Source organism: Elephas maximus, chromosome 3 (genome assembly GCF_024166365.1).
Source record: "Elephas maximus indicus isolate mEleMax1 chromosome 3, mEleMax1 primary haplotype, whole genome shotgun sequence".
In the NCBI taxonomy this organism is placed as follows: Eukaryota; Metazoa; Chordata; class Mammalia; order Proboscidea; family Elephantidae; genus Elephas; species Elephas maximus.
This window is the reverse complement of record NC_064821.1, coordinates 2,228,231-2,254,108: the sequence shown is the minus strand read 5'-3', so window position 1 is coordinate 2,254,108 and position 25,878 is coordinate 2,228,231. Positions and strand designations below refer to the sequence as shown.

Here is a 25,878-nt window from a genome sequence, read left to right as displayed (position 1 = left end):
TCAGCAACCAAGGCTGTGTCATCTGCATATCATAGGTTGTTAATGAGTCTTCCTCAAATCTTAACACCCCATTCTTTTTTCATATAGTCCAGCTTCACGGTTTATTTGCTCAAAATACAGACTGACTAAGTATAGTGAAAGGATACAACCCTGATCCACACCTTTCCTGATTTTAAACCATGAAGTATATCCCCTTGTTCTGTTCCAATGACTGCCTCTCGGTCTAAGTACAGATTCCTCAAAAGTACAATTAAGTGTTTTGGAATTCCCATTCTTCGCAATGTTATCCATAATTTCTTATGATCCACACAGTCGACTGCCTTTGCATAGTCAATAAAACTCAGGTAAACATCTTTCTGGTATTCTCCGCTTTCAGCCATGATCCATTTAATATCAGTAATGATAGCCCCCATTCCACGTCCTCTTCTGAATCCGGCTTCATTTTCTGGCAGTTGCCTGTCGATGTACTGTTTTATGAATTCAGGGTGCTAGCTCCAGGGAAATGCTTTCTCTCTCTGTCAGCTTTGGGGGAAAGTCCCTGTCATCAATCTTTCCCTGGTCTAGGAGCTTTTCAGTACAGGGACCCCAGGTCCAAAGGACCTGTGCTCCTGGCTCTTTTTTCTTAGTGGTATGAGGTTCCCTCTGTCTCTCTGTTCACTTTTCTCTTTTATATCTCAAAAGAGATCGATTTAAGACACAACCGTATCTTCTAGATTGAGTCCTGCCTCATTAACATAATCCCCACTAATCCCAGCTCATTAACATCATAGAGGTAGGATTTACAACATACAGGAAAATCACATCGGATGACAATTTGGTGGATATCTTAGTCATCCAGTGCTGCTGTAACAGAAATACCACAAGCTGATGGCTTTAACAAAGAAAAGTTTATTTTCTCACAATAAAGTAGGCTAAAAGTCCAAATTCAGGGTGTCAGCTCTGTGGGGAAAGCTTTCTTTCTCTGTCAGCTCTGGAGGAAGGTCTTTCTTGTGAATCTTCCCCTGGACTAGGAGCTTCTCTGCGCAGGAACCCCAGGTCTAAAAGACACGCTCTGCTCCTGGTGCTTCTTTCTTGGTGGTATGAGGTCCCCAACTCTCTGCCTGCTTCCCTTTCATCTCTTGAGAGATGAAAGGGAAACTCCCTTTACCTTGGACCAGGGAGGTGACCTGAGTGAGGGTGGTGTTACAATCCCACCCTAATCCTCTCAACATAAAATTACAATCACAAAATGGAGGACAACCACACAATAGTGGGAATCATGGTCTAACCAAGTGGATACACACATTTTTGGGGGGACATAATTCAATCCATGACATTCCATGCTTTGGCCCCCCCAAAATCACATTCTTGCAACACGCAAAACATATTCATCCCATCACAGCATAGCAAAAGTCTTAAATCAAGTCCAAGTCCAAAATTCAAAAATTCCTCTTCATCTGTGAAATTCAGAACACAAATTATCTGCTTCTAAAGATACAGTGTCAGAAAAGGCACAAGCTAGACATGTCCATTACAAATGGGGGAAACTGGGAGGAAAAGATGGCATAACATGCACCAAGCAAGTCAGCAGAACACATCATTACACTAGCCCTCAAAGCTTTGAGAATAATCCTCTGTTCTCTGAGACAGGTTACACAATAACCCTGTCCTCCAGCCAGTGGCGAGGTAGATTGTGGTCCATTCGTATAACAGGAACACACATACATAGGCACATGGGTGGACTAGAGCTACGGACACCAACACGTATGAAACTCAACAGCATCCTGAGGAAGTAAGTCACAGATAACAGAGTAATAACCGAATTTACAGAAAGCCCAGAGGCAAAACTCAACAATACAGAGTTTATGGATTAAGGCCTAGGTGATAAAACCTTGGTGGCGTAGTGGTTAAGTGCTACGGCTGCTAACCAAAGGGCCTGCAGTTCAAATCTGCCAGGCGCTCCTTGGAAACTCTATGGGGCAGTTCTACTCTGTCCTATAGGGTCGCTATGAGTCGGAATCGACTCGACAGCACTGGGTTTTTTTTGTTTGTTTGTTTGGATAAAACCCCAAGAGTATGGTCCCCAGGGACCCTTTTTACTTAGTACTGAAGCCACTCCTGAGGTTCACCCTTCAGCCAAAGATTAGACAGGCTCAGAAAACAAAACGTGACTAAAAGGACACACCAGCCGAGGGGCAAGGAAGAGAAGGCAGGAGGGAACAGGAAAGCTGGTAACAGGGAACTCAAGGTTGAGCAGGGAGAGTGTTGACATGTTGTGGGGTTGGCAACCAATGTCACAAAACAGTGTGTATATTAATTGTTTAACGAGCAACTAATTTGCTCTGTAAACCTTCATATAGAGCACAATAGCAAAAAAAACTTAGGTGATAAAGCTATAATAATAGCAATAATATTGTAATAGTCAGAAACTTCTAAACATAGAGAGTAACAATCTCCAGGCAGGAGGAGATAAAATCAGGGTGGGACACAGAGGGAGGTCACAAAAACTGACCAAGGTCTATTTATTATCAGCAACTGATATAACTATTTAGATTGTACAAGACAAGTTTATAACCTGCTTCTTTAGGATGGAGTTGACAATAGAAAGCTTTAAGTATTATTTAAAACACAAAAGAAATGTAATTTTCATAAATTAATTACACAAGTCATGTGAAAACCCCTTCCTTTTGATTGTATTTAACTTAGTTCAGAAGGGCTTTTATACCTAACATATCGATACCTGGACCTTAGAAACTTACATACATACGCACTAGAACTAGCACTGTAAAAGCAAAATAATGGCCACAGTTCAAGTGTTCATTCACAGCGACACAGTTAAAAACAACACCAAAAATACTAAGGTCAGTCATATGTAGTATTCTGGAGTTACTAAAGAACTTAGATCTATGCTGCCTATGTATTGTTATAGCAGCCCTGGTGGCACAGTGGTTAAAGTGCTCAGCTGCTAACGGAAAGCTCGGCAGTTCAACTACCAGCAGCTCCGCGGAGAAAGATGTGGCAGTCTGCTCTCAAAGCCCCCTGGGGCCGTTCTACTCTGTCCTACAGGGTCAGCAGGAGTCACAACTGACTTAATGGCAACCGGTTTGATTTTGTTTTTATATATTGTTTGAAAAGACCACCAGGATAATCGTTCATTAAAAAGTAAGTGTAAATTCCACACTACCTTTTGTGTAACGAATGAGGAGAAATAAAAAATTTCTATTTGCTTGCTTCTAAACACCAGCAAGATGCTTCAGAAAGTAATAAAGTTGGTTATTTAGAGGAAGCTGGGAAAAGAGGAAGGGGCTGAAGGAGGACAAGTCTTCAGGAACTATATTTTATAAAGTTCATATTGAGCTTTGAACTTTGATGGTATTATCCGTTGGAAAAACATAATTCCAGTGAACTGTATTGTATTTTTAAACATGATATAAGTCAAATGAGATATTAAGTGTTTCTACTGGGAATTCACGTGTGTAATAACAAAACCATTTAAAATTTAATCACTTAGCACCTGTTAAATGGTCTAGTACACTTCTGCAAATCACAAAAGTACAAATTAAAGATCTCTCTCGAAACAGAGTAACCAGGGACATCAGAGTCTGTACATCCGTTCTATCTCAGACAGAATGTTCCTAAAACGGCTAAAATATTTAATACATTAGGGGTTCTGGCATGACTTGTTAAATGTAATAGGAGTCTGGAAGAATCTTATCAAGATCTAAGTAAGCTTAAGAGTAACTTTCACATCAGTTAAAACAGACATTCCTCTGTGTTTGAGACATTTATATCCATTAAGTTGAAAAATTCTCAGTGGAAACACACCAAATGACCTAGAAATTTTCTTCCAGTGGAAACTATAAACCCAAGAACTTAAATACACACATCTTACATGTTGAGCTTCTCTAGCCAAACAGAACACTTCAATTTTAGATTCTAATTCAAGACTATGGAGAACAGTCAAAAATGACAGGGATTAAACACCAGCTCCAGGCACCAGTGGGAGGACAAGGACCTAGGCTGAAGATGGATGTTTTTCACACGTCTGAAAGTCTCAAGGCAATAGCACTCCTTACTGGGGGAGAAAAATGGGTCTGGGCACCCCACATCGAATCCAACTGGACCCACTGTCCCCAGCTTTGGTGACGTCAGGAGATCACCAACATCACCCAGAACCACTTCAACAGTCAGGGCCTTCACCTACGGACTCTCTCTCCCCTTTTCTAACCCATAACACAGTGTTAGGGGGGAGCTGTAGTTTGAGAACTGCACAGAAAATGCTCCAGTGCCTGGGGGGTCAAGAACACTGTTCAGAGAGATGGGACAAGGATGGCTCTGGAGGCCAGGGCTCAGCCTCCACAGCCAGAGCTGCTCCGTCTTCAGACTCTGGTCAGGAGACTCTGCCATTCAACACAAGGGCATTGAGGACCAGGGTGGGGATTTAACGCCCCATGGTGCCAGCTCTGAGAGTCACACAAGAAAGGTGATACCAGGCATCCAATATATGTGTAGAGGAAGGACCCGGTGACACTGGAGCATGGCCTTAGGATGCCTCCTGGGGCTCAGTCCCTCGACCTCCTCTGCCACCATTTTCTTCACTGAGGAACCACAGTCCTGCAGCACACAGCTGGTCCCCCAACAATTCATATCCAGCCTCACCCACATACTGAGAGCGTAACCCAGTTCTCTGTAGAACTCACCATTTCCTTCTCTAGCTTCTGGAAGTCTAAGGGAATGTTGTCTCTAAGGCAAAAAGTCACTTCAGGAAGGACGGGAGTGGAAGCAGAGCTTCGGGCAGTTTGGAAGCAGATGAATGACGTTTGGTCCACACATCAGTCACAGCTGTTGAAATCCTTCCTTGTGATTTCTGGATGTGCAAGATGGTCACCCTAGGTCCCCAGTTCTCCCTGCACCACACCTGAAACCTGAAATGGAAGAAGGGTGGGGAGCAAAGAGTGTTGAGGAAGCAGGGAGTGATAGGTTTCTGGCTTCCTCCCAGGCTCAGGCCAATGCTCCACCCAGAGGACATCTACACTGAAGGCAGAACAGGCCGCAGCCTCCAGAGCACACACCTGCGTTCTTCAGGCAGCTCCGTGGGCCTCTGCTTTCTGCAACGAGATCACAGACGGTGGAACTTACTTCTCCCAGAGCAGGAGGAGCAGCCAGGCCTGGTCAGGCTGCAAAACGTGAACCTGATTTCCTCCAGGGAGTCAGGGATCCAATGTTGATGTTGTGGGTTCACCTATGTAACTCTGTGCCTTGCAGAGCAACATACGCATTGTTATTGGATATTAACAAGGGTGAACTTTCAGGAAAAACAATTTTTCAAGTTTTCTCCACAGACTCATCACAGTTCATTCATTTTTAACTATGTGCGGTTAAAACCCCTGTATTGTGCTTTTTCGTTTCATTTCTAGCATTGTAATATGAGATCTGTATTTTTCCTGCTGCTTTTGCGATGAACATTTCTTTTTTCCCCTTGAGATTTTTTTCTCTCTATTTTCAAACCATACCACCACCAGTCCCTAAGCTTTTGAGAAATCAGGGAGGATTCCTGAACACTGTGTCTTTCAGCCTTATAATAACTCTATCGACAAATAAATTAGAAAATCACTAAGTTTTCTATAAGGAGCCATCTCCTGCCTCTGCTCCCACTTCTTTCCACCCTACTTCCCCTCCGGGCTGATTCCTATTCTTTCATTTCTTGGTCTCATGCAGATTTTTCTCTCTCTACCATGATCTTTACACAGTGTCTCCCCTTTAAGAATTATTCTTTCTTTTATTATTTTCCCTAATGGCACTCTCTAATTTTAATTCACATCCTTATTTCTAAACTTATTACTTCCAGCATGAAGTAGGAGCTTATTCAGTATGTGGAATTTCAACCCGCACCTCCGAATGCCTGAATCAAAATCTACATTTTAACAAGATCCCAGGGCCATCCAAACTGACATTGACGTATGCGAGGCATTCACTAACCTACAGCCTGCAACTCATGGAGTGAGCACTGTATCAAGCGATGCCCTTGAACCACCTACATGTATGTCATATCCCTGCACTATCTTCCCGATGCACAACCAATCTCCATGTCCAGTCCTCCTCTCGGTCTTCCTTAACTTGTTCATAACAAGCTCCTGCCTGACGTCATTCAATCATGGTTGTCGTTTCCAAAATCTAGTTGGATGTCACAAGAGACTCTGAAACTTACTCTTGAATGTCAAGTAGCTAAAGCAAATGAGAGAAATGACAAAGTAAAAAAGGTGAACAGAAGATTTCAAAGGGTGGCTCGAGAAAACAAAGTAAAGTATTATAATGATATGTGCAAAGACCTGGAGTTAGAAAACCAAAAGAACACACTAAGCATTTCTCAAGCTGAAAAAAAAATGAAGTTGCAATACTGAAGAATTCTACAGGGGAAATATTAAATGACGCAGGAAGCATCAAGAGTAGATGGAAGGAACACACGGAGTCACTGTATCAAAAAGGGCTGGTCGATGTCCATCCATTTCAGGAGATGGCGTATGCTCTGGAACCGATGGTGCTGAGGGAAGAAGTCCAGCTGCACTGCAGGCAATGGCGAAAACAAGGCCCCAGGAATTGACGGGACACCAACTGAGATGTTTCGACAAACGGATGCGGTGCTGGGAGTGCTGGCTCATCTACGCGAAGGAACGTGGAAGACAGCTTCCTGGCCAACCAACAGGAAGAGACCCATGTGTGCGCCCGCTCCCCAGAAAGGTGACCCGACCGACAGGGAGAGACCCATGTGTGCGCCCGCGCCCCAGAAAGGTGACCCGACCGACAGGGAGAGACCCATGTGTGCGCCCGCGCCCCAGAAAGGTGACCCGACCGACAGGGAGAGACCCATGTGTGCGCCCGCGCCCCAGAAAGGTGACCCGACCGACAGGGAGAGACCCATGTGTGCGCCCGCGCCCCAGAAAGGTGACCCGACCGACAGGGAGAGACCCATGTGTGCGCCCGCGCCCCAGAAAGGTGACCCGACCGACAGGGAGAGACCCATGTGTGCGCCCGCGCCCCAGAAAGGTGACCCGAGCGACAGGGAGAGACCCATGTGTGCGCCCGCGCCCCAGAAAGGTGACCCGACCGACAGGGAGAGACCCATGTGTGCGCCCGCGCCCCAGAAAGGTGACCCGACCGACAGGGAGAGACCCATGTGTGCGCCCGCGCCCCAGAAAGGTGACCCGACCGACAGGGAGAGACCCATGTGTGCGCCCGCGCCCCAGAAAGGTGACCCGAGCGACAGGGAGAGACCCATGTGTGCGCCCGCGCCCCAGAAAGGTGACCCGACCGACAGGGAGAGACCCATGTGTGCGCCCGCTCCCCAGAAAGGTGACCCGACCGACAGGGAGAGACCCATGTGTGCGCCCGCGCCCCAGAAAGGTGACCCGACCGACAGGGAGAGACCCATGTGTGCGCCCGCGCCCCAGAAAGGTGACCCGACCGACAGGGAGAGACCCATGTGTGCGCCCGCGCCCCAGAAAGGTGACCCGACCGACAGGGAGAGACCCATGTGTGCGCCCGCGCCCCAGAAAGGTGACCCGACCGACAGGGAGAGACCCATGTGTGCGCCCGCGCCCCAGAAAGGTGACCCGACCGACAGGGAGAGACCCATGTGTGCGCCCGCGCCCCAGAAAGGTGACCCGACCGACAGGGAGAGACCCATGTGTGCGCCCGCGCCCCAGAAAGGTGACCCGACCGACAGGGAGAGACGCACGTGTGCGCCCGCGCCCCAGAAAGGTGACCCGACCGACAGGGAGAGACCCATGTGTGCGCCCGCGCCCCAGAAAGGTGACCCGACCGACAGGGAGAGACCCATGTGTGCGCCCGCGCCCCAGAAAGGTGACCCGACCGACAGGGAGAGACCCATGTGTGCGCCCGCGCCCCAGAAAGGTGACCCGAGCGACAGGGAGAGACCCATGTGTGCGCCCGCTCCCCAGAAAGGTGACCCGACCGACAGGGAGAGACCCATGTGTGCGCCCGCGCCCCAGAAAGGTGACCCGACCGACAGGGAGAGACCCATGTGTGCGCCCGCGCCCCAGAAAGGTGACCCGAGCGACAGGGAGAGACCCATGTGTGCGCCCGCGCCCCAGAAAGGTGACCCGACCGACAGGGAGAGACCCATGTGTGCGCCCGCTCCCCAGAAAGGTGACCCGACCGACAGGGAGAGACCCATGTGTGCGCCCGCGCCCCAGAAAGGTGACCCGACCGACAGGGAGAGACCCATGTGTGCGCCCGCGCCCCAGAAAGGTGACCCGACCGACAGGGAGAGACCCATGTGTGCGCCCGCGCCCCAGAAAGGTGACCCGACCGACAGGGAGAGACCCATGTGTGCGCCCGCGCCCCAGAAAGGTGACCCGACCGACAGGGAGAGACCCATGTGTGCGCCCGCGCCCCAGAAAGGTGACCCGACCGACAGGGAGAGACCCATGTGTGCGCCCGCGCCCCAGAAAGGTGACCCGACCGACAGGGAGAGACCCATGTGTGCGCCCGCGCCCCAGAAAGGTGACCCGAGCGACAGGGAGAGACCCATGTGTGCGCCCGCGCCCCAGAAAGGTGACCCGACCGACAGGGAGAGACCCATGTGTGCGCCCGCGCCCCAGAAAGGTGACCCGACCGACAGGGAGAGACCCATGTGTGCGCCCGCGCCCCAGAAAGGTGACCCGACCGACAGGGAGAGACCCATGTGTGCGCCCGCGCCCCAGAAAGGTGACCCGAGCGACAGGGAGAGACCCATGTGTGCGCCCGCGCCCCAGAAAGGTGACCCGACCGACAGGGAGAGACCCATGTGTGCGCCCGCTCCCCAGAAAGGTGACCCGACCGACAGGGAGAGACCCATGTGTGCGCCCGCGCCCCAGAAAGGTGACCCGACCGACAGGGAGAGACCCATGTGTGCGCCCGCGCCCCAGAAAGGTGACCCGACCGACAGGGAGAGACCCATGTGTGCGCCCGCGCCCCAGAAAGGTGACCCGACCGACAGGGAGAGACCCATGTGTGCGCCCGCGCCCCAGAAAGGTGACCCGACCGACAGGGAGAGACCCATGTGTGCGCCCGCGCCCCAGAAAGGTGACCCGACCGACAGGGAGAGACCCATGTGTGCGCCCGCGCCCCAGAAAGGTGACCCGACCGACAGGGAGAGACCCATGTGTGCGCCCGCGCCCCAGAAAGGTGACCCGACCGACAGGGAGAGACGCACGTGTGCGCCCGCGCCCCAGAAAGGTGACCCGACCGACAGGGAGAGACCCATGTGTGCGCCCGCGCCCCAGAAAGGTGACCCGACCGACAGGGAGAGACCCATGTGTGCGCCCGCGCCCCAGAAAGGTGACCCGACCGACAGGGAGAGACCCATGTGTGCGCCCGCGCCCCAGAAAGGTGACCCGAGCGACAGGGAGAGACCCATGTGTGCGCCCGCGCCCCAGAAAGGTGACCCGACCGACAGGGAGAGACCCATGTGTGCGCCCGCTCCCCAGAAAGGTGACCCGACCGACAGGGAGAGACCCATGTGTGCGCCCGCGCCCCAGAAAGGTGACCCGACCGACAGGGAGAGACCCATGTGTGCGCCCGCGCCCCAGAAAGGTGACCCGACCGACAGGGAGAGACCCATGTGTGCGCCCGCGCCCCAGAAAGGTGACCCGACCGACAGGGAGAGACCCATGTGTGCGCCCGCGCCCCAGAAAGGTGACCCGACCGACAGGGAGAGACCCATGTGTGCGCCCGCGCCCCAGAAAGGTGACCCGACCGACAGGGAGAGACCCATGTGTGCGCCCGCGCCCCAGAAAGGTGACCCGACCGACAGGGAGAGACCCATGTGTGCGCCCGCGCCCCAGAAAGGTGACCCGACCGACAGGGAGAGACGCACGTGTGCGCCCGCGCCCCAGAAAGGTGACCCGACCGACAGGGAGAGACCCATGTGTGCGCCCGCGCCCCAGAAAGGTGACCCGACCGACAGGGAGAGACCCATGTGTGCGCCCGCGCCCCAGAAAGGTGACCCGACCGACAGGGAGAGACCCATGTGTGCGCCCGCGCCCCAGAAAGGTGACCCGAGCGACAGGGAGAGACCCATGTGTGCGCCCGCTCCCCAGAAAGGTGACCCGACCGACAGGGAGAGACCCATGTGTGCGCCCGCGCCCCAGAAAGGTGACCCGACCGACAGGGAGAGACCCATGTGTGCGCCCGCGCCCCAGAAAGGTGACCCGACCGACAGGGAGAGACCCATGTGTGCGCCCGCGCCCCAGAAAGGTGACCCGACCGACAGGGAGAGACCCATGTGTGCGCCCGCTCCCCAGAAAGGTGACCCGACCGACAGGGAGAGACCCATGTGTGCGCCCGCGCCCCAGAAAGGTGACCCGACCGACAGGGAGAGACCCATGTGTGCGCCCGCGCCCCAGAAAGGTGACCCGACCGACAGGGAGAGACCCATGTGTGCGCCCGCGCCCCAGAAAGGTGACCCGACCGACAGGGAGAGACCCATGTGTGCGCCCGCGCCCCAGAAAGGTGACCCGACCGACAGGGAGAGACCCATGTGTGCGCCCGCGCCCCAGAAAGGTGACCCGACCGACAGGGAGAGACCCATGTGTGCGCCCGCGCCCCAGAAAGGTGACCCGACCGACAGGGAGAGACCCATGTGTGCGCCCGTGCCCCAGAAAGGTGACCCGACCGACAGGGAGAGACCCATGTGTGCGCCCGCTCCCCAGAAAGGTGACCCGACCGACAGGGAGAGACCCATGTGTGCGCCCGCGCCCCAGAAAGGTGACCCGACCGACAGGGAGAGACCCATGTGTGCGCCCGCGCCCCAGAAAGGTGACCCGACCGACAGGAAGAGACCCATGTGTGCGCCCGCGCCCCAGAAAGGTGACCCGACCGACAGGGAGAGACCCATGTGTGCGCCCGCGCCCCAGAAAGGTGACCCGACCGACAGGGAGAGACCCATGTGTGCGCCCGCGCCCCAGAAAGGTGACCCGACCGACAGGGAGAGACGCACGTGTGCGCCCGCGCCCCAGAAAGGTGACCCGACCGACAGGGAGAGACCCATGTGTGCTCCCGCGCCCCAGAAAGGTGACCCGACCGACAGGGAGAGACCCATGTGTGCGCCCGCGCCCCAGAAAGGTGACCCGACCGACAGGGAGAGACCCATGTGTGCGCCCGCTCCCCAGAAAGGTGACCCGACCGACAGGGAGAGACCCATGTGTGCGCCCGCGCCCCAGAAAGGTGACCCGACCGACAGGGAGAGACCCATGTGTGCGCCCGCTCCTCAGAAAGGTGACCCGACCGACAGGGAGAGACCCATGTGTGCGCCCGCGCCCCAGAAAGGTGACCCGAGCGACAGGGAGAGACCCATGTGTGCGCCCGCGCCCCAGAAAGGTGACCCGACCGACAGGGAGAGACGCACGTGTGCGCCCGCGCCCCAGAAAGGTGACCCGACCGACAGGGAGAGACGCACGTGTGCGCCCGCGCCCCAGAAAGGTGACCCAACCAACTGCAGGAATGGCTGAACAACATCAATGTCACACACAAGTAAAATCCAGTAGAAGGTTGCTGAGAAGCAGCTGCAGCAGCACAGCAACAGGGGACTGCCGGGAGGTCACGGCAGACACGGGAGAGGACGTGGAAGCGGGGACATCGCTGCTGATGTCAGAAGGATCCTGGCTGAAAGCACACAATACCCGGAAGATGTCTACCGGTGCTTCACTGACTACGCAAAGGTATTCGACTGTGTGGATCATTACAAATCATGGATAACACTGCAGAGAACGGGAGTTCCAGGACACTTAATTGTGCTCATGAAGAACCTGGACATAGGTCAGGAGGCAGTCATTCGAACACAGCAAGGGAATACTGTGTGGTTTAAAGCCAGGAAAGTTGTGCTTCAGGGCTGTATCATTTCACATACTTATTCAATCTATATGCTGAGCAAATAATCCAAGAAGCTGGACTATACGAAGAATACAAAATCAGGATTTGAGGAAGACTCATTAACAACCTGCAATATGCAGATGACACAACCTTGCTTGCTGAAAGTGAAGAGGACTTGAAGCACTTACTGATGAAGACCAAAGACCACAGCCTTCAGTACGGATTGCACCTCAACATAAAGAAAACAAAAATCCTCACAACTGGACAAGAAAGAAACATCATGATAAATGGGGAAATGACTGAAGTTCTCAAGGATTTCATTTTACTTGGACCCACAATCAACACCCATGGAAGCAGCAGTGAAGATATCAAATGACACATTACATTGGGCAAATCTGCTGCAAAAGACCTCTTAGACCTCTTTGAAGTGTTCAAAAGCAAAGACGTCCTCTTGAAGAATAAGGTGCCCTTGACCCAAGCTATGGTATTTTCAATCGCCTCCTATGCATACAAAGGCTGGAAAATGAACACAGAACACTGAAGAACTGATGGCCTCTGAATTACAATGCTGGCAAAGAATGTTAAATATACCAGGGCCTGCTAAAAGAACAAATCTGTCCTGGCAGTAGTACAGCCAGAATGTGCCTTAGAAAGCAGGATGTCGAGACTTTGTCTCACATACTTTGGACGTCTTATCAGTGGGGATCAGTCCCTGGAGAAGGACATCATGCTCGGTAAGGTAGGTCAGAGAAATACAGGAAGACCCTCCACGAGGACTGACAGAGTGGCTGCAACGATGGGCTGAATCATAACGACGACTGAGAGAATGGCGCAGGACCAGGCAGTGTTTTGTGCCCTTGTACACAGATAGGGTCACCGAGTCGGAACTGAACTGATGGCACCTGACAACAGTAATAAGCAGCTGAGAAATAAACGTTCTTGTTGTAAAGATAAAAAAAAAAAAATTTTTTTTTTTTTAAGATAAGATGATGTTAATTAGGCAGGATTAGACACGGTTATGCTAAGGAAGCAGGACTCAATCTACAGGATTACATTGTGCCTTCAGTCTGTTTCTTTTGAGATATAAAGAAGAGAATCGAGCAGAGAGGAGAAGGTCCTCAAATTACCAAGAAAGAATCGCCAGGATTGGAGCACATCGTTTGGACCACAGGTGCCTGCTCTGAGAAGCTCCTAGGCCGAGGGAAGATTGATGACAAAGATCTTCCCCCAGAATCAGCCGCGACAGAAAGCCTTTCGTGCAAGCTGGCATCCTGAATTTGGGCTGCTAGCCCCCTAGACTGTGAGAGGATAAATTTCTGTTTGTTAAAGGCACCCACTTGTGGTATTTCTGTTATGGCAGCACTAGATAACTAAGATAGAATCTGGTACCAGGAGAGTGGGAGACTGCTCTAACAGGTACCTAAAATACGGAAGCAGTTTTGAAAGTGTAAATAGGTAGACGCTGGAAAATTGCCTTGAGGAGACTGTCGGTGGAATTACGAATGTCAAAGACATTCTGGTGAGGACTCAGCAGGAGTGAGGAGAGCCCAAACACCAGAGACAGTGCAGATGGCAAGGAGCAGCGGCAGAAAAATGCAGCATCAGACCCAGAAGAACTGGTGCCCTAAATGCAGACTTCTGGCCTCGTAGACTATGAGAGAATACATTTCTGTTTATTAAAGCCATCTACTTGTGGTATTTCTGTTACAGCAGCAGTAGATAACTGAGACAGGTAGTCAATGCTTATGAGGCACTGAGTTTCTGCTAAGGGAGATGGAAAAACTTATAAACTAGGTCATGTTTGCACACCAAAGTGAAACTAATTATGTTATGGAATTGTACATGTAAAAATAATTGAAATATGAAAAGGTACCACAAACACACACTCACACAAAAATTGCATGAAATGATAACATGAAAAGAACTTACGCTACGGGGACTGGAGTTCCCTACAATTTCCCAAACAGGACACTTACATGTAGACACATTAAATTTGCCCCATAGGGTTTTCAATGCTGTGACCTTTGAAAAGCAAATCACCAGGCCTGTCTTCCAAGGGATATCTGGGTGGGTTCAAACTGCCAAACTTTCAGCTAGTGATCTTAACTTTTTCCACCACCTGGGGACTCCTTACTTGACTCTTACTTTGTAAAATAATTAGTACAATAGATGAGGTACTTTTGGCAACACTGTACTGTGGTTGACCCTCTAGGATATGCTGAAGTATTTTAATTGCTTTCATTACAGGTGCCTCCCATTTTCCCCTCACTCCTATTATTCACTTTCTGACACTGGGGACATGCATGGGCTTTGCTCCAAGAAGTCGTCAACCTTTTAATAAGTGTGGTACTTCGGTAGCAAGCACTGTAGCTCAGTCACCAGCATCCAGTCCAGCACAGATGACACACACTGGCTGTGCCATCTCTGCACATCTCTCATCGCCTCTACTAAGCTTGCTCAGCAACATCACATTTTACGTCAGACCAACTAGGATTGGCCGTATTGTTTCTCATACAATCATGATGAAAATCTCTGCCTTACAGCCAAAGAAATTCCTTGAAACATGCCTCTTACTAAATACTTTCCACCTGAAATTGGGATAAATAAGGTCCTAAATGTACGTCCTAGTTCCAACTCATGTTTCTGTATTCTTCACCTGTCTTCAATACCTATAACTATTAAAGAACTGCGGACATATTCTTCACCATAATCTCCATTTTTGTATGACCAGCAATACTCCAAAGAAGTCCTGCCTGAAGAACTCAAGAAATGGTTTAAACTCAGAAGGAAATATTCTTTGATGGTTATAATGGTGGAGGTGGGGGAGGGGGGGTTTCCACTAACTAGATAGTAGACAAGAACTATTTTAGGTGAAGGGAAAGACAACACACAATACAGGAAAGGTCAGCACAACTGGACTAAAAACCAAAGAAGTTTCCTGAATACACTGAACACTTACAAGGGCAGCATAGCAGGGGTGGGGGGTCTGGGGATCATGGTTTCAGGGGACACCTAAGTCAACCAGCATAATAAAATCTATTAAGAAAACATTCTGCATCCCACTTTGGAGAGTGGCTTCTGGGGCCATCTAAGATGCATCAATTGGTCTCAACCCACCTGGAGCAGAGGAGAATGAAGAACACCAAAGACACAAGGTAATTATGAGCCCAAGAGACAGAAAGGGCCACATAAACCAGAGACTACATCAGCCTGAGACCAGAAGAACTAAACGGTGCCCAGCTACAACCGGTGACTGCCCTGACAGGGAACACAACAGAGAACCCCTGAGGGAGCAGGAGAGCAGTGGGATGCAGACCCCAAATTGTCTTAAAAAGACCAGACTTAATGGTCTGAGTGAGACTAGAAGGACTGTGTCTGTGGGCGTGTGTGTGTCTGTCCGTCTGTGGGCGCACGTGTCTGTCTGTGGGCGTGTCTGTGTCTATGTGTCTGTCTGTGGGCGTGTCTGTGTCTGTCTGTGGGCGTGTGTGTCTGTGGGCGTGTGTGTCTGTGGGCATGCGTGTCTGTGTCTGTGTGTCTGTGTCTGTGGGCGTGTCTGTGTGTCTGTGGACGTGTCTGTGTCTGTGTGTCCGTCTGTGGGCATGTCTGTCTGTCTGTGGGCGTGTCTGTGTCTGTCCATCTGTGGCCGTGCGTGTCTGTCTGTCTCTGTGTGTGTGTCTGTGGGCATGTGTGTCTGTGTCTGTCTGTCTGTGTCTGTCTGTGGGCGTGTGTGTGTCTGTGTCTGTCTGTCCGTGGGCGTGTGTGTCTGCCTGTCCGTCTGTGGCTGTGCGTGTCTGTGTCTGTGTGTCTGTGGGCGTGTGTGTGTCTGTCTGTCCGTCTGCGGCCGCGCATCTGTCTCTGTGTGTCTGTCTGTCCGTCTGTAGCTGTGTGTGTCTGTCTGTGTGTCTCCGTCTGTCTCTGTGTGTGTGTGTCTGTCTGTCCGTCTGCAGCCGCGCGTCTGTGTGTCTCCGTCTGTCTGCGGGCGTGTGTGCATCTCTGCCCATCTGTGGCTGTGTGTGTCTGCCTGTGTGTCTCCGTCTGTGTGTCTCTGTCCGTCTGCAGCCGCGCGTGTCTGCGTGTCTGTCTGTGGGCGTGTCTGTCTGGGTGTCTCTGTCTGTCCGTCTGCGGCCGCGCGTGTCCGTCTGTGTCTGTCTGTCCGTCTGCGGCCGCGCGTGTCTGTGTCTGTCTGTCCGTCTGTGTCTCTGTGTGTCTCTGTCTGTCCGTCTGCGGCCGCGCGTGTCTGTCTGTGTCTGTCTGTCCGTCTGTGTCTCTCTGGGTGTCTGTGTCTGTCTGTCTGTGGCCGCGCGTGTCTGTCTGTGTGTCTGTCCGTCTGCGGCCGCGCGTGTCTCTCTGTCCGTCTGTGTCTCTCTGTGTGTCTCTGTCTCTCTGTCTGTCCGTCTGCGGCTGCGCGTGTCTGTCTGTGTCTGTCCGTCTGTGGCCGTGTCTCTGTCTGTCTTGTCTGTCCGTCTGCGGCCGCGCGTGTCTGTGTCTGTGTGTCTGTCTGTGGGCGTGTCTGTGTCTGTCTGTCCGTCTGTGTCTCTCGGTGTGTCTGTCCGTCTGTGTCTCTCTGTCTGTCTGTCCGTCTGTGTCTCTCTGTGTGTCCCTGTCTGTCTGTCTGTCCGTCTGCGGCCGCGCGTGTCTGTGTCCGTCTGTGTCTCTCTGTGTCTGTCTGTCTGTGTGTCCCTGTCTGTCTCTCTGTGTGTCTGTCCGTCCGTCTGCGGCCGCGCGTGTCTGTGTCCGTCTGTGTCTCTCTGTGTCTGTCTGTCTGTGTGTCCCTGTCTGTCTCTCTGTGTGTCTGTCCGTCCGTCTGCGGCCGCGCGTGTCTGTGTCTGTCTGTCCGTCTGTGTCTCTCTGTGTGTCCCTGTCTGTCCGTCTGTGTCTCTCTGTGTGTCTGTCTGTGTCTCTGTCTGTCTGTCCGTCCGCCTGCGGCCGCGCGTGTCTGGGCGCCGGCCCAGGAGGCCGAGGAGCCCGGCGGAGGCCGCACGGTCACGACGAGAACAGAGAAGCCCGCGGAGCGCGGGGAGCGGAGCATCTAGACTCAGGCCGACGAGCCCCGCTCCTCACAGCCCCCGGGGACGCCGCCGCCGCTGCTCCGAGAAGCTCACCTGCGCGCGGCGACGATGCCCACGCTCTCACCTGGGAAGGCGGCGAGAGACGCGGGTCCCCACCGCCTCGGCCTCCGGAAAGCAGCGGCGCCCGCGGGCCCGGGGTCGCGCCGGAAGCGGCGGAGACGGAGAGACCGGGGTGGCGAGGGGAGCGGGAGCCGCGCCCTCAGAGCCGGGACGGGGGCCCGCGGGTCGCCCGCTAGGGGAGCCGGCGGACCGGAAACAGAACGGCACTGACTTCTAGCCGGAGCGGGGGGCGACGGACCGCGGCTGCCCATTCGTGGACACGCTATTCTGCTTCCGGCCGCGGGGGCGCTTGGTGCCTCAGGAAAGGGGCTCCGTGCGCGAACCTAGAGGGCTCTGACTAGTGCCGTGGGGCTCAATGGTTCCCTCTTTTATATGGGATCTGACCGCGGCTGTCCTTATTTCCTTTATACGGAAAATCCTAGGTTTTCTTAAATGTGTATATGAACTAAAGGCAGATGTCAGTAATCAAAGATACCCTTGGGAGCAGAGAAAGTTGGTATTTACATATTTGGCCATTTGAAAAAAAAATGTACCACGTTCTTTAGAGGAATACTTTCTTTGCTTCTCATAAATACTTCCTCATCTTTATTATTGTTCAAGTCTCTAATTTGGCTTCTGTTTCATGGTTTGTCGTCTCTTGCATATCACGTCTCTTTCCCTAGGAGCGGGATGCAGAGTGCGCTAACCCAGCCTGACCTCTCCAAGTGCTGAGGACCCTCAGGAGAAGAGTGTTCCAGGGTGAGAGGCAGAAAGGTACCAGGTGTTCTGAGGGCCAGTAGGTAAAAGGTGAAGTCCCTTTAAAAATGATAATTATAAGCAGTCTGTACTTTTTTCTCATATATACGTGCATGTAATAAAGTGCATAATGTGTACAAATTTTAACTGTACAACGCCATGAATTTTTACATCAGGATATACATTCATATAACTCCTCTAAGGTCAACTTAGGCAGATTTTAAGGCACATAAGATCCCTCGTGCCCTTTTCCCAGATGATATTCACCCTGAGAGTAACCAGTGTTCTGACTGTTGTTGCCAGAGATAAGATTTGCCCAATCTTTGACTTCATATAATCTGAATAATAATATATGAAGTATTGTGTTTGACTTCATCTAATCAACATAATGTCTGTGAGATTCTATCTATGTTGTTACACATAGCAGTAATTTGTTTTTGCTTTTTTTTTGTCGTTGTGTTTTATTCCAATGCATGAATATACCACAATTTTACTTCGTCATCTATTCCTTCATTTTATGCTGTTGTTAAAGTTTGTGTTGTTGTCGTTGCTGTTGAGTTGTTTCCAACTCATGTTCAACAGAACGAAACACTACCCGATCTTTCACCATTGTACAGTTTTTATGCCTGAGCCCATTGTTGTAGCCGCTGTGTCAATCCATCTTGTTGAGGGGCTTCCTCTTCGTGGCTAACCCTCTACTTTACCAAGCATGATGTACTTCTCCAGGGACTGGTCCCTGCTGATAACACATCCAAGGTATGTGAGACGAAGTCTCGCTATCCTTGCTACTAAGGAACACTCTGGCTGTACGTCTTCCAGGATAGATTTGTTCTTTCTTTTGGCAGTCCATGGTATATTCAATATTCTTCACCAGCAGGCCTCCCTGTCCAGCCTACTAAGGATTCACCTCCCAAAGAGGGCTTAGAAAACACTGTGGAAGGTCCACACTGAATGAAACACGACCCAGAGCACCCACTCTGACGTCCCTGACCAGTGAGAGCCACACTGAATGAAACACGACCCAGAGCACCCACTCGGATGTCCCTGACCAGTGAGAGCCACACTGAATGAAACATGACCCAGAGCACCTACTTGGACGTCCCTGACCAGTGAGGGCCAGCCCCACCCTCAGGGGAATGGGAATTGTTTCCAGCAGGTGCTTTGGACAGCCAAGGCTATCTGAGACCATGGCCAGGTCCAAGATGCCCACCCCTGACCTGTTTGGCCCAAATGGCCCCACCACTGGAAGGGGACTTAATGAACGTTTTGGGGGGTGCCTCCTATGGGAACTGCAGCTGGGCACAGGGTGCCCCTAGCTCACTTTCCCTGGCAGCCTGGGACAAGCTCCCCTCTTCAGAAGGGGCCTTGGAAACACTTTCAGAGAGCAAACCTGGCAACTGTGCACCATGTGGGACTAGACTCGTGCCGGCTGGGTGTGGGGCACCCTCACGGGCTCCCTAGCTGCTCCTGGCCAGTCATGGCCTGTCATGGCCCCATTAGAATGATTCCATGTGGGAACCTCTGGGCCATCATCCTGCCCACTCAGTTCCCAGGTGCTTGCTCTCATCTCTAGCTACAGTGACCTCTCAAGAGAATCCGTTCTAACTGGCGCAGGTCGTGGCCAGGACTACCCTGCTGGATCACTGGTGGCCTCCTGGAACTCTTGATTTGGTCTCCACAGCCAAATCCCATCCCACGACGAGGCCACCAGAGCTCTGGGAATACAAAAGTGGCTGCCAGGTGACGCCCGACAACTGGCATGACTGGGACAGACCTGGACCCCAGAGGACAGCCTTGTCCCTGTCTCACTGCACAGTGCACTGACTGTCCCATAGCAGTAGGGGGTGTCATGCTGGTCTAGGCTGTCTCTGGCCTCGGCCAAAAGGGACACAGAAATAATTTCTGGAAGATGCCCCTGATGACCAGGCCCCACGTGAGACTGGCCTGGTGGGGGCGCCCTCCACAGCCCTCCCTGGCCATCCCAGATCAGTCTCCCCCTCAGGAGGACTTAAAACAATTTAGAGACTCACATATGGTTTTAAGCCCCACACAAGATTGCCCTCTAAGGGCATCCCTTGTCACCCTAGACAGGGACTGAGAAACATTTCGGGAAGACACATGTGGCTAATGGGGTCCACATGGGACGGTGGCTGGGGCCAGAGCCCCCTCCCTGGGCCTCTCTGGATGACTAGGACTGATATTTTCCTCTAACAGGAGATTGAAAATTTTGTAGGGGTTACATGCAGCAACTGGGCCCCACAGAGGTAGTGGCCAGTCTGGGGGGTCCTCCTAAGGTGTTTCTACTCAGCCCAGGCCTGTGGTCATCTTCAGACGGGACTGGGAAACTTTTTCTAGAAGTGTGTGTGACGACCGATGCAAACTCAGAAACATGGCTGTGTCGAGGATGCCCTTTCTTGGCTCACTTCCTGGCCCTGACCACTCCCCACCTTCTCAGGGTGCACTTCCGGAGACAAGGCCCTAAGCAGCACCATGGCCTCCATGGCTGGCCAGGCTGGTCTTGGCCTTCACAGGGGAACTCAGAGATGTCTTCAGGGAGCGCATCCAATGCCCAGGCCCTAAGCGTATCATTGTGTGTACCTGGGACACCTTTCCAGGTCTCCTTGATCGGCTTGGGTCTGCTCCCCCTATAGGGGATTTAGAAAACATTCAGCAGCCACATCCTCAATCTGGTCCCACACAGGGCCATGGGCAGGTCCAGGCACCCTCCACAACCATTGGCTCTGGCCTGGACCAGTCCTAGCCTAGTGAGAAGGACTTAGAAATCTTTTCCCAAACTCTCTTAAAGACTGGCACCCAAGCAGGACCAACACCAGCCTGGTGCCCAGACGCCCAGGTTCCCTGCTGTCCTGGGCTGATGTCAACTCCCAGGGTGAAAGAATAAGAATACAATGACCAGGGTACAAGAGGGAGTCAGTCAAGCCATGATCACACTCCCCAAGCCACACCAGCCCATCCAGTCTGGTCCACACCACTGGAGATTAGAAACGTTTTTGGTGGGTGCCTTCTAAGACTGGACCACCAGCCCTGGACCTCCCTGGCTGGCCCTGGCCTGTCCACACCAGTGAAGGGGCACTAACAAATAGTTTAGGGGCTCCTACAACTAGATCCAGTTAGGGACACGATCTCCCTGCACCTCCTCCATGGCTACCCAGTTCTCCCATTCAGAAGGAGACTTGGAAATATTTTCAAGAGGTGAACCCATCAAACAGGACCCACACAGGACCAAGGCTAGGCCAGGGCAGACTACCTGGACTTCCCTGTTCTACTGAGACTGATCCGAGATTCTGGATGGGGACTTGGCAAACTTCTAGTAGAAGGCCTTCCAACACATGAGGAATAAAGGCACTGCTTGGGGCGCCCCCCTTGGGCCTCTCTCTTTGACTGAGTCTGGATCCTACCACCAGAAGAGGAATTAAAAATGTTTCCGGCAGGTGCCTACTAAGACCATGACCCACCCTGGGGCCATGGCCTGGGCAGGACAGCCTCCCCAAACCTCACTGGCTGGTTCAGGCTGGTTCTCTTCTGGAGAGAGTTAGAAAATTGGGGGGAGACCCACCCAGTACATGGTTTCACCACAGCCAGGCCTTTCCTGCCAGTCCAGGCCTGTGCTCCCCTCTGAAACATTTTTGGAAGGTTCATCCTACAAGTGGGTCCATACGGGTTGTGGCCGGACCCAGGTCACCTGCCCCTGGACTCTCCGTCTGGCCTGGTGTAAAAATGATGTGGCAGAGGCGTCTGACCTCCTCTAACTTCACAGGAGAGAAGAACAATCATTATCAGCATCAGCCACCCAAGGCTGATTCCTACGAGGCAAAGGTTGGACATACCACCTCTCTCCACCATCTTTACCAGTTCTGACACCAACTGTCCCTCCCACGGCCCTGTCTACTTTTCTGCTGGGTTCAATGATTCATTGCAATGGCCACACAGAACTGACAGACAATACTCACAAATACAGAGTTTATTAGGGAAGTAACAGGTTACAGTTCTTGATCAGGAAAACTCAGGACATAGTTCTTCAGTTAGGATTCTTGGGCCCTCTGGACTCTCAGGCTGGCCCAGCCTCTGCCCTGCTTAGGCAAGCGTAACCAAGTTCTTTAAGTTCTTTTAGCTCTGCCGATAATGCCCAGAGTCACACCACTCTACCAGTAAAACTCGGCCTGAAGACACTCAGTTCTCTAGCTCCGTGGGTCAGCAAGTCAGGCTTGATAGACAAATGCCCAGAGGCATTCCACTCTGCCAGGGAGCCTTCTACTGGCAGGCACTCAGCTCTCTCCCTCCGTGGGCTCAGAAGCCCACCATGCCACCTTCTGGTCCTGCTGCCACCGTTCTCTCCTGCTGCTTCTCACGGCCATCTCTCCCTTTCTTCCATGCTGCAACTCTCTGTCTCCTGGGTCTAGGAGATTCCCAACACAGGGACCTCAGGTTCAAAAGACATACTCTGCCCCTGTCTTCTTCTTGGTGTTAGTGAGTCACCCATTTCCACCTTTGGAGGGGCTCATTTTAAGCCAACCAGAATATCAAAACTGAACAGTCCCCCTGTCAGGGTTCCGTACACCTTATCTGCATGGCCCTATCCCCACAAGGGTGCCATGCACCTTATCTGTATTATTAGCAAAATGTCCAATCCCCTTCGTGGCCCATAAGCATGTTATATGTATAGTCCCATCTAACTGGCACCAACATGATCAGGATGGACCTGGACCCCTGAGGACGGCCTCAGTAGTTGAACTTCACAAATGGAGAAATTCTCGAACAATATTACTTATATCACACAGAAGTAAAATTTTGCTAAAGATCATTCAAAAGCAGCTGCAGCAGTACATCAACAGGGGACTGCCAGAAACTCAGGCTGGATTCAGAAGAGGATGTGGAACTAGAAATATCATTGTTGATATCAGATGGATCCTGGCTGAAAGCAGAGAATACCACAAAGATGTTTACCTGTAGTGGGCAGATATAGGTTTGATGGGGGAGATTTCTAGATAAGTCTGCGCTAATATAAATTCAAAAACAAGAGACCCTACCATCTTCAATTACTTGCTTACAGAAAATAAAATCAGCCATTTGACAAGACTGAGCCCTGATAAGCACCAACAAGCCTCCAGGAATTGATGGAATATCAATTGAGGTGTTTCAACAAACGGATGCAGTGCTGGAGGTGCTCACTCATCTATGCCAAGAAATGTGGAAGACAGCTTCCTGGCCAACTGACCGGAAGAGATCCATATTTATGCCTATTCCCAAGAAGGGTGATCCAACCAAATGTGGAAAATTATAGAACAATATCATTAATATCACATGCAAGCAAAATTCTGCTGAAGATCATTCAAAAACGGCTGCAGTGGTATATCAACAGGGAACTGCCAGAAATTCAGGCTAGTTTCAGAAGAGGACGTGGAACCAGGGATATCCATTGCTGATGTCAGATGGATCCTGGCTGAAAGCAGAGAATACCAGAACCATGTTTACCTGTGTTTTATTGACTATGCAAAGGCATTCGACTGTGTGGATCATAACAAATTATGAATAACGTTGCCAAGAATGGGAATTCCAGAACACTTAATCATGCTCGTGAGGAACCTTTACATAGATCAAGAGGCAGTTGTTCAGACAGAACAAACGGATACTGATTGGTTTAAAGTCAGGAAAGGTGTACGCCAGGGTTGTATTCTTTCACCATACCTATTCAATGTGTATGCTGAGCAAATAATCCAAGAAGCTGGACTATACGAAAAAGAACGGGGCATCAGGATTGGAGGAAGACTCATTAACAACCTGCGTTATGCAGATGACACAACCTTGCTTGCTGAAAGTGAAGAGACTTGAAGCACTTTCTTATGAAGATCAAAGACCACAGCCTTCAGTACGGATTGCACCTCAACATAAAGAAAACAAAAATTCTCACAACTGGACCAATGAGCAACATCATGATAAACAGAGAAAAGATTGAAGTTGTCAAGGATTTCATTTTACTTGGATCCACAATCAACACCCATGGAAGCAGCAATCAAGAAATCAAAAGACGCATTGCATTGGGCAAATCTGCTGCAAAGGACCTCTTCAAAGTGTTGAAGAGCAAAGATGTCACCTTGAAGACTAAGGTGCACCTGACCCAAGCCATGGTATTTTCAATTGCATCATATGCATGTGAAAGCTGGACAATGAATAAGGAAGACCGAAGAAGAATTGATGCCTTTGAATTGTGGTGTTGGTGAAGAATGTTGAGTATACCATGGAGTGCCAGAAAAACGAATAAATCTTTCCCGGAAGAAGTACAACCAGAATGCTCCTTAGAGGCAAGGATGGCGAGACTGCGTCTTACATACTTTGGACATGTTGTCAGGAGGGATCAGTCCCTGGAGAAGGACATCATGCTTGGCAAAGTAGAGGGTCAGTGGAAAACAGGAAGACCCTCAATGAGGTGGGTTGACACAGTGGCTGCAACAATGGGCTCAAGCATAACAACAATTGTAAGGGTGTCGCAGGACCGGGCAGTGTTTCGTTCTGTTGTGCATAGGGTTGCTATGAGTTGGAGCCAACTCGATGGCACCTAACAACAACAACAACAAGCACCAACATTTCCACCATTGTATTCCTAGGATTCTCTTTACCTGGAATTGTGATGAAAATGGGGGGACCTCACGGAAGAAAGAAAAAAAGAAAACACATTCTGTTTCTGAGAAAGACCTCTGACAGTTACCTGCAGGATCACTCTTCTTTCATTCCACTTATACCAATCATCTGAAAATTCCATTTCAACATTACCTTTTTAATTTCACCTATCCCGCATTTACTGAAGGACTGCCTGCTCTGTGATGGGCTCTTTTCTTTGTGATGGTGACACAAGATGAATCGATGTATCATAAGTAATTAGTTCACCCATCCATTCTTTGCTTCAAGTGTTTGAGGGCCTACTGTGTGGCAAAAAAAAAAAAAATTATTTATTTATTTATTTTTTTGTGTGGCAGGCACAGAGAGCAGCAGACACAAACAATCATAAGCTCTATACCAAGAAGCTCCGAGACAGAGCACAATCAGGGCTATACTAGGGGCCAAAGAAAGAGTACCAGGACAGTACAGAGAAAGGGCAGTTGGGGTGATGATAGAAGGATTCCTAGAAGTGGTGACCTCACAGAGCAGTCTTAATGTAAAACTAAAGAACAGAGAGGAAAATACATTTTAGACAGGTGAGGTGGAGATACAGATGTTAAGCAGGACAGTGATATAATTCGATGCTGCATGGAAAAACCAACATTCTGCTGGCAGTAATGAAGTGGCTAAAGATACAATTACAACAAGATAAACTCTTTGGAACTGATTGTAGTGATTATAGGATATTTGGGGCTTAAGTCTGGGAAAGATCTCTGCTGGAAATGTGGGCATGTGGCAGTTGATTGGGTTGGTGGTTGAAGCCAAGAACATGGGTGACTGCAGCACCTTTTCAAAGAAGCTTAAACACAAAGATTGTGAAAGAGCTGCAACACAGCTAGAGGAGGGTTCAATAAGTTTGGAGAGATTTGATACCAAGGGCAAGTAGTCAGGAGATAGAAGATATTGAAGACACCAGAGATAAAATAAATGATTGATGGTGTGATGGTTGAGAAAAGAAATGAGGGGGCCCACAGCTGATGCAAAGGGCCAAATTTTCCACTGAGATGGATAGTATGGAGGTGTGGATGGGTGTGGGAGCAGAAACTTTTGCAAGGAGATGCAGGAAATTGAGGAAGTCCCTGCCTGATTGCCTCTAAATGTATTGATTAACTCACTCATTTGTTAAAAATTATTTATTAAGTCCTTACTACGTACAGATGTCACGCATACAGACATCAGTCTGATTTAACTCATTTTCCAAATCTCACTAAAATTCCACCAAACGTAATACAGTAGTCGAGAAATCATTTTTACGGTCAGATGGAGCTTAACGACTCCATGTACTTACTATCCATGCCAAGGAGACTAAGAAATCCCACTTCACAGGCCAACTGTATCATGTGGAAATCTCAGATTCCTGTCCTCGTTTAGTTCTGACACCTGCCACCCACGCAGAGGTCTCCCTGACTCTAGCCACCTGCGGCTAGGCCAGACCTCACAAGTTAAAAGGACAGCGTCCCTCAGACTGCTAAACGGGCAGACACCAACT

At 50.9% G+C, this 25,878-nt stretch overlaps 1 protein-coding gene across 9 annotated transcripts in view; it reads right to left on the bottom strand.

Moving 5' to 3' along the window:
- Window positions 1-25,878, bottom strand: part of LOC126071868 (zinc finger protein 345-like) — a 245,407-nt gene that overhangs the window by 181,208 nt on the left and 38,321 nt on the right. For 4 of the 9 annotated variants that reach the window (XM_049876243.1, XM_049876241.1, XM_049876258.1 and 1 more), the window contains exon 2: window positions 4,680-4,904. The exons of 2 other annotated variants lie outside the window; for them this stretch is intronic. In XM_049876243.1, coding sequence (XP_049732200.1) covers window positions 4,680-4,682 — 3 coding nt within the window. In that variant the 5' untranslated portion in view covers window positions 4,683-4,904. 3 more of the 9 variants (XM_049876260.1, XM_049876256.1, XM_049876248.1) reach the window with 2 other exon arrangements.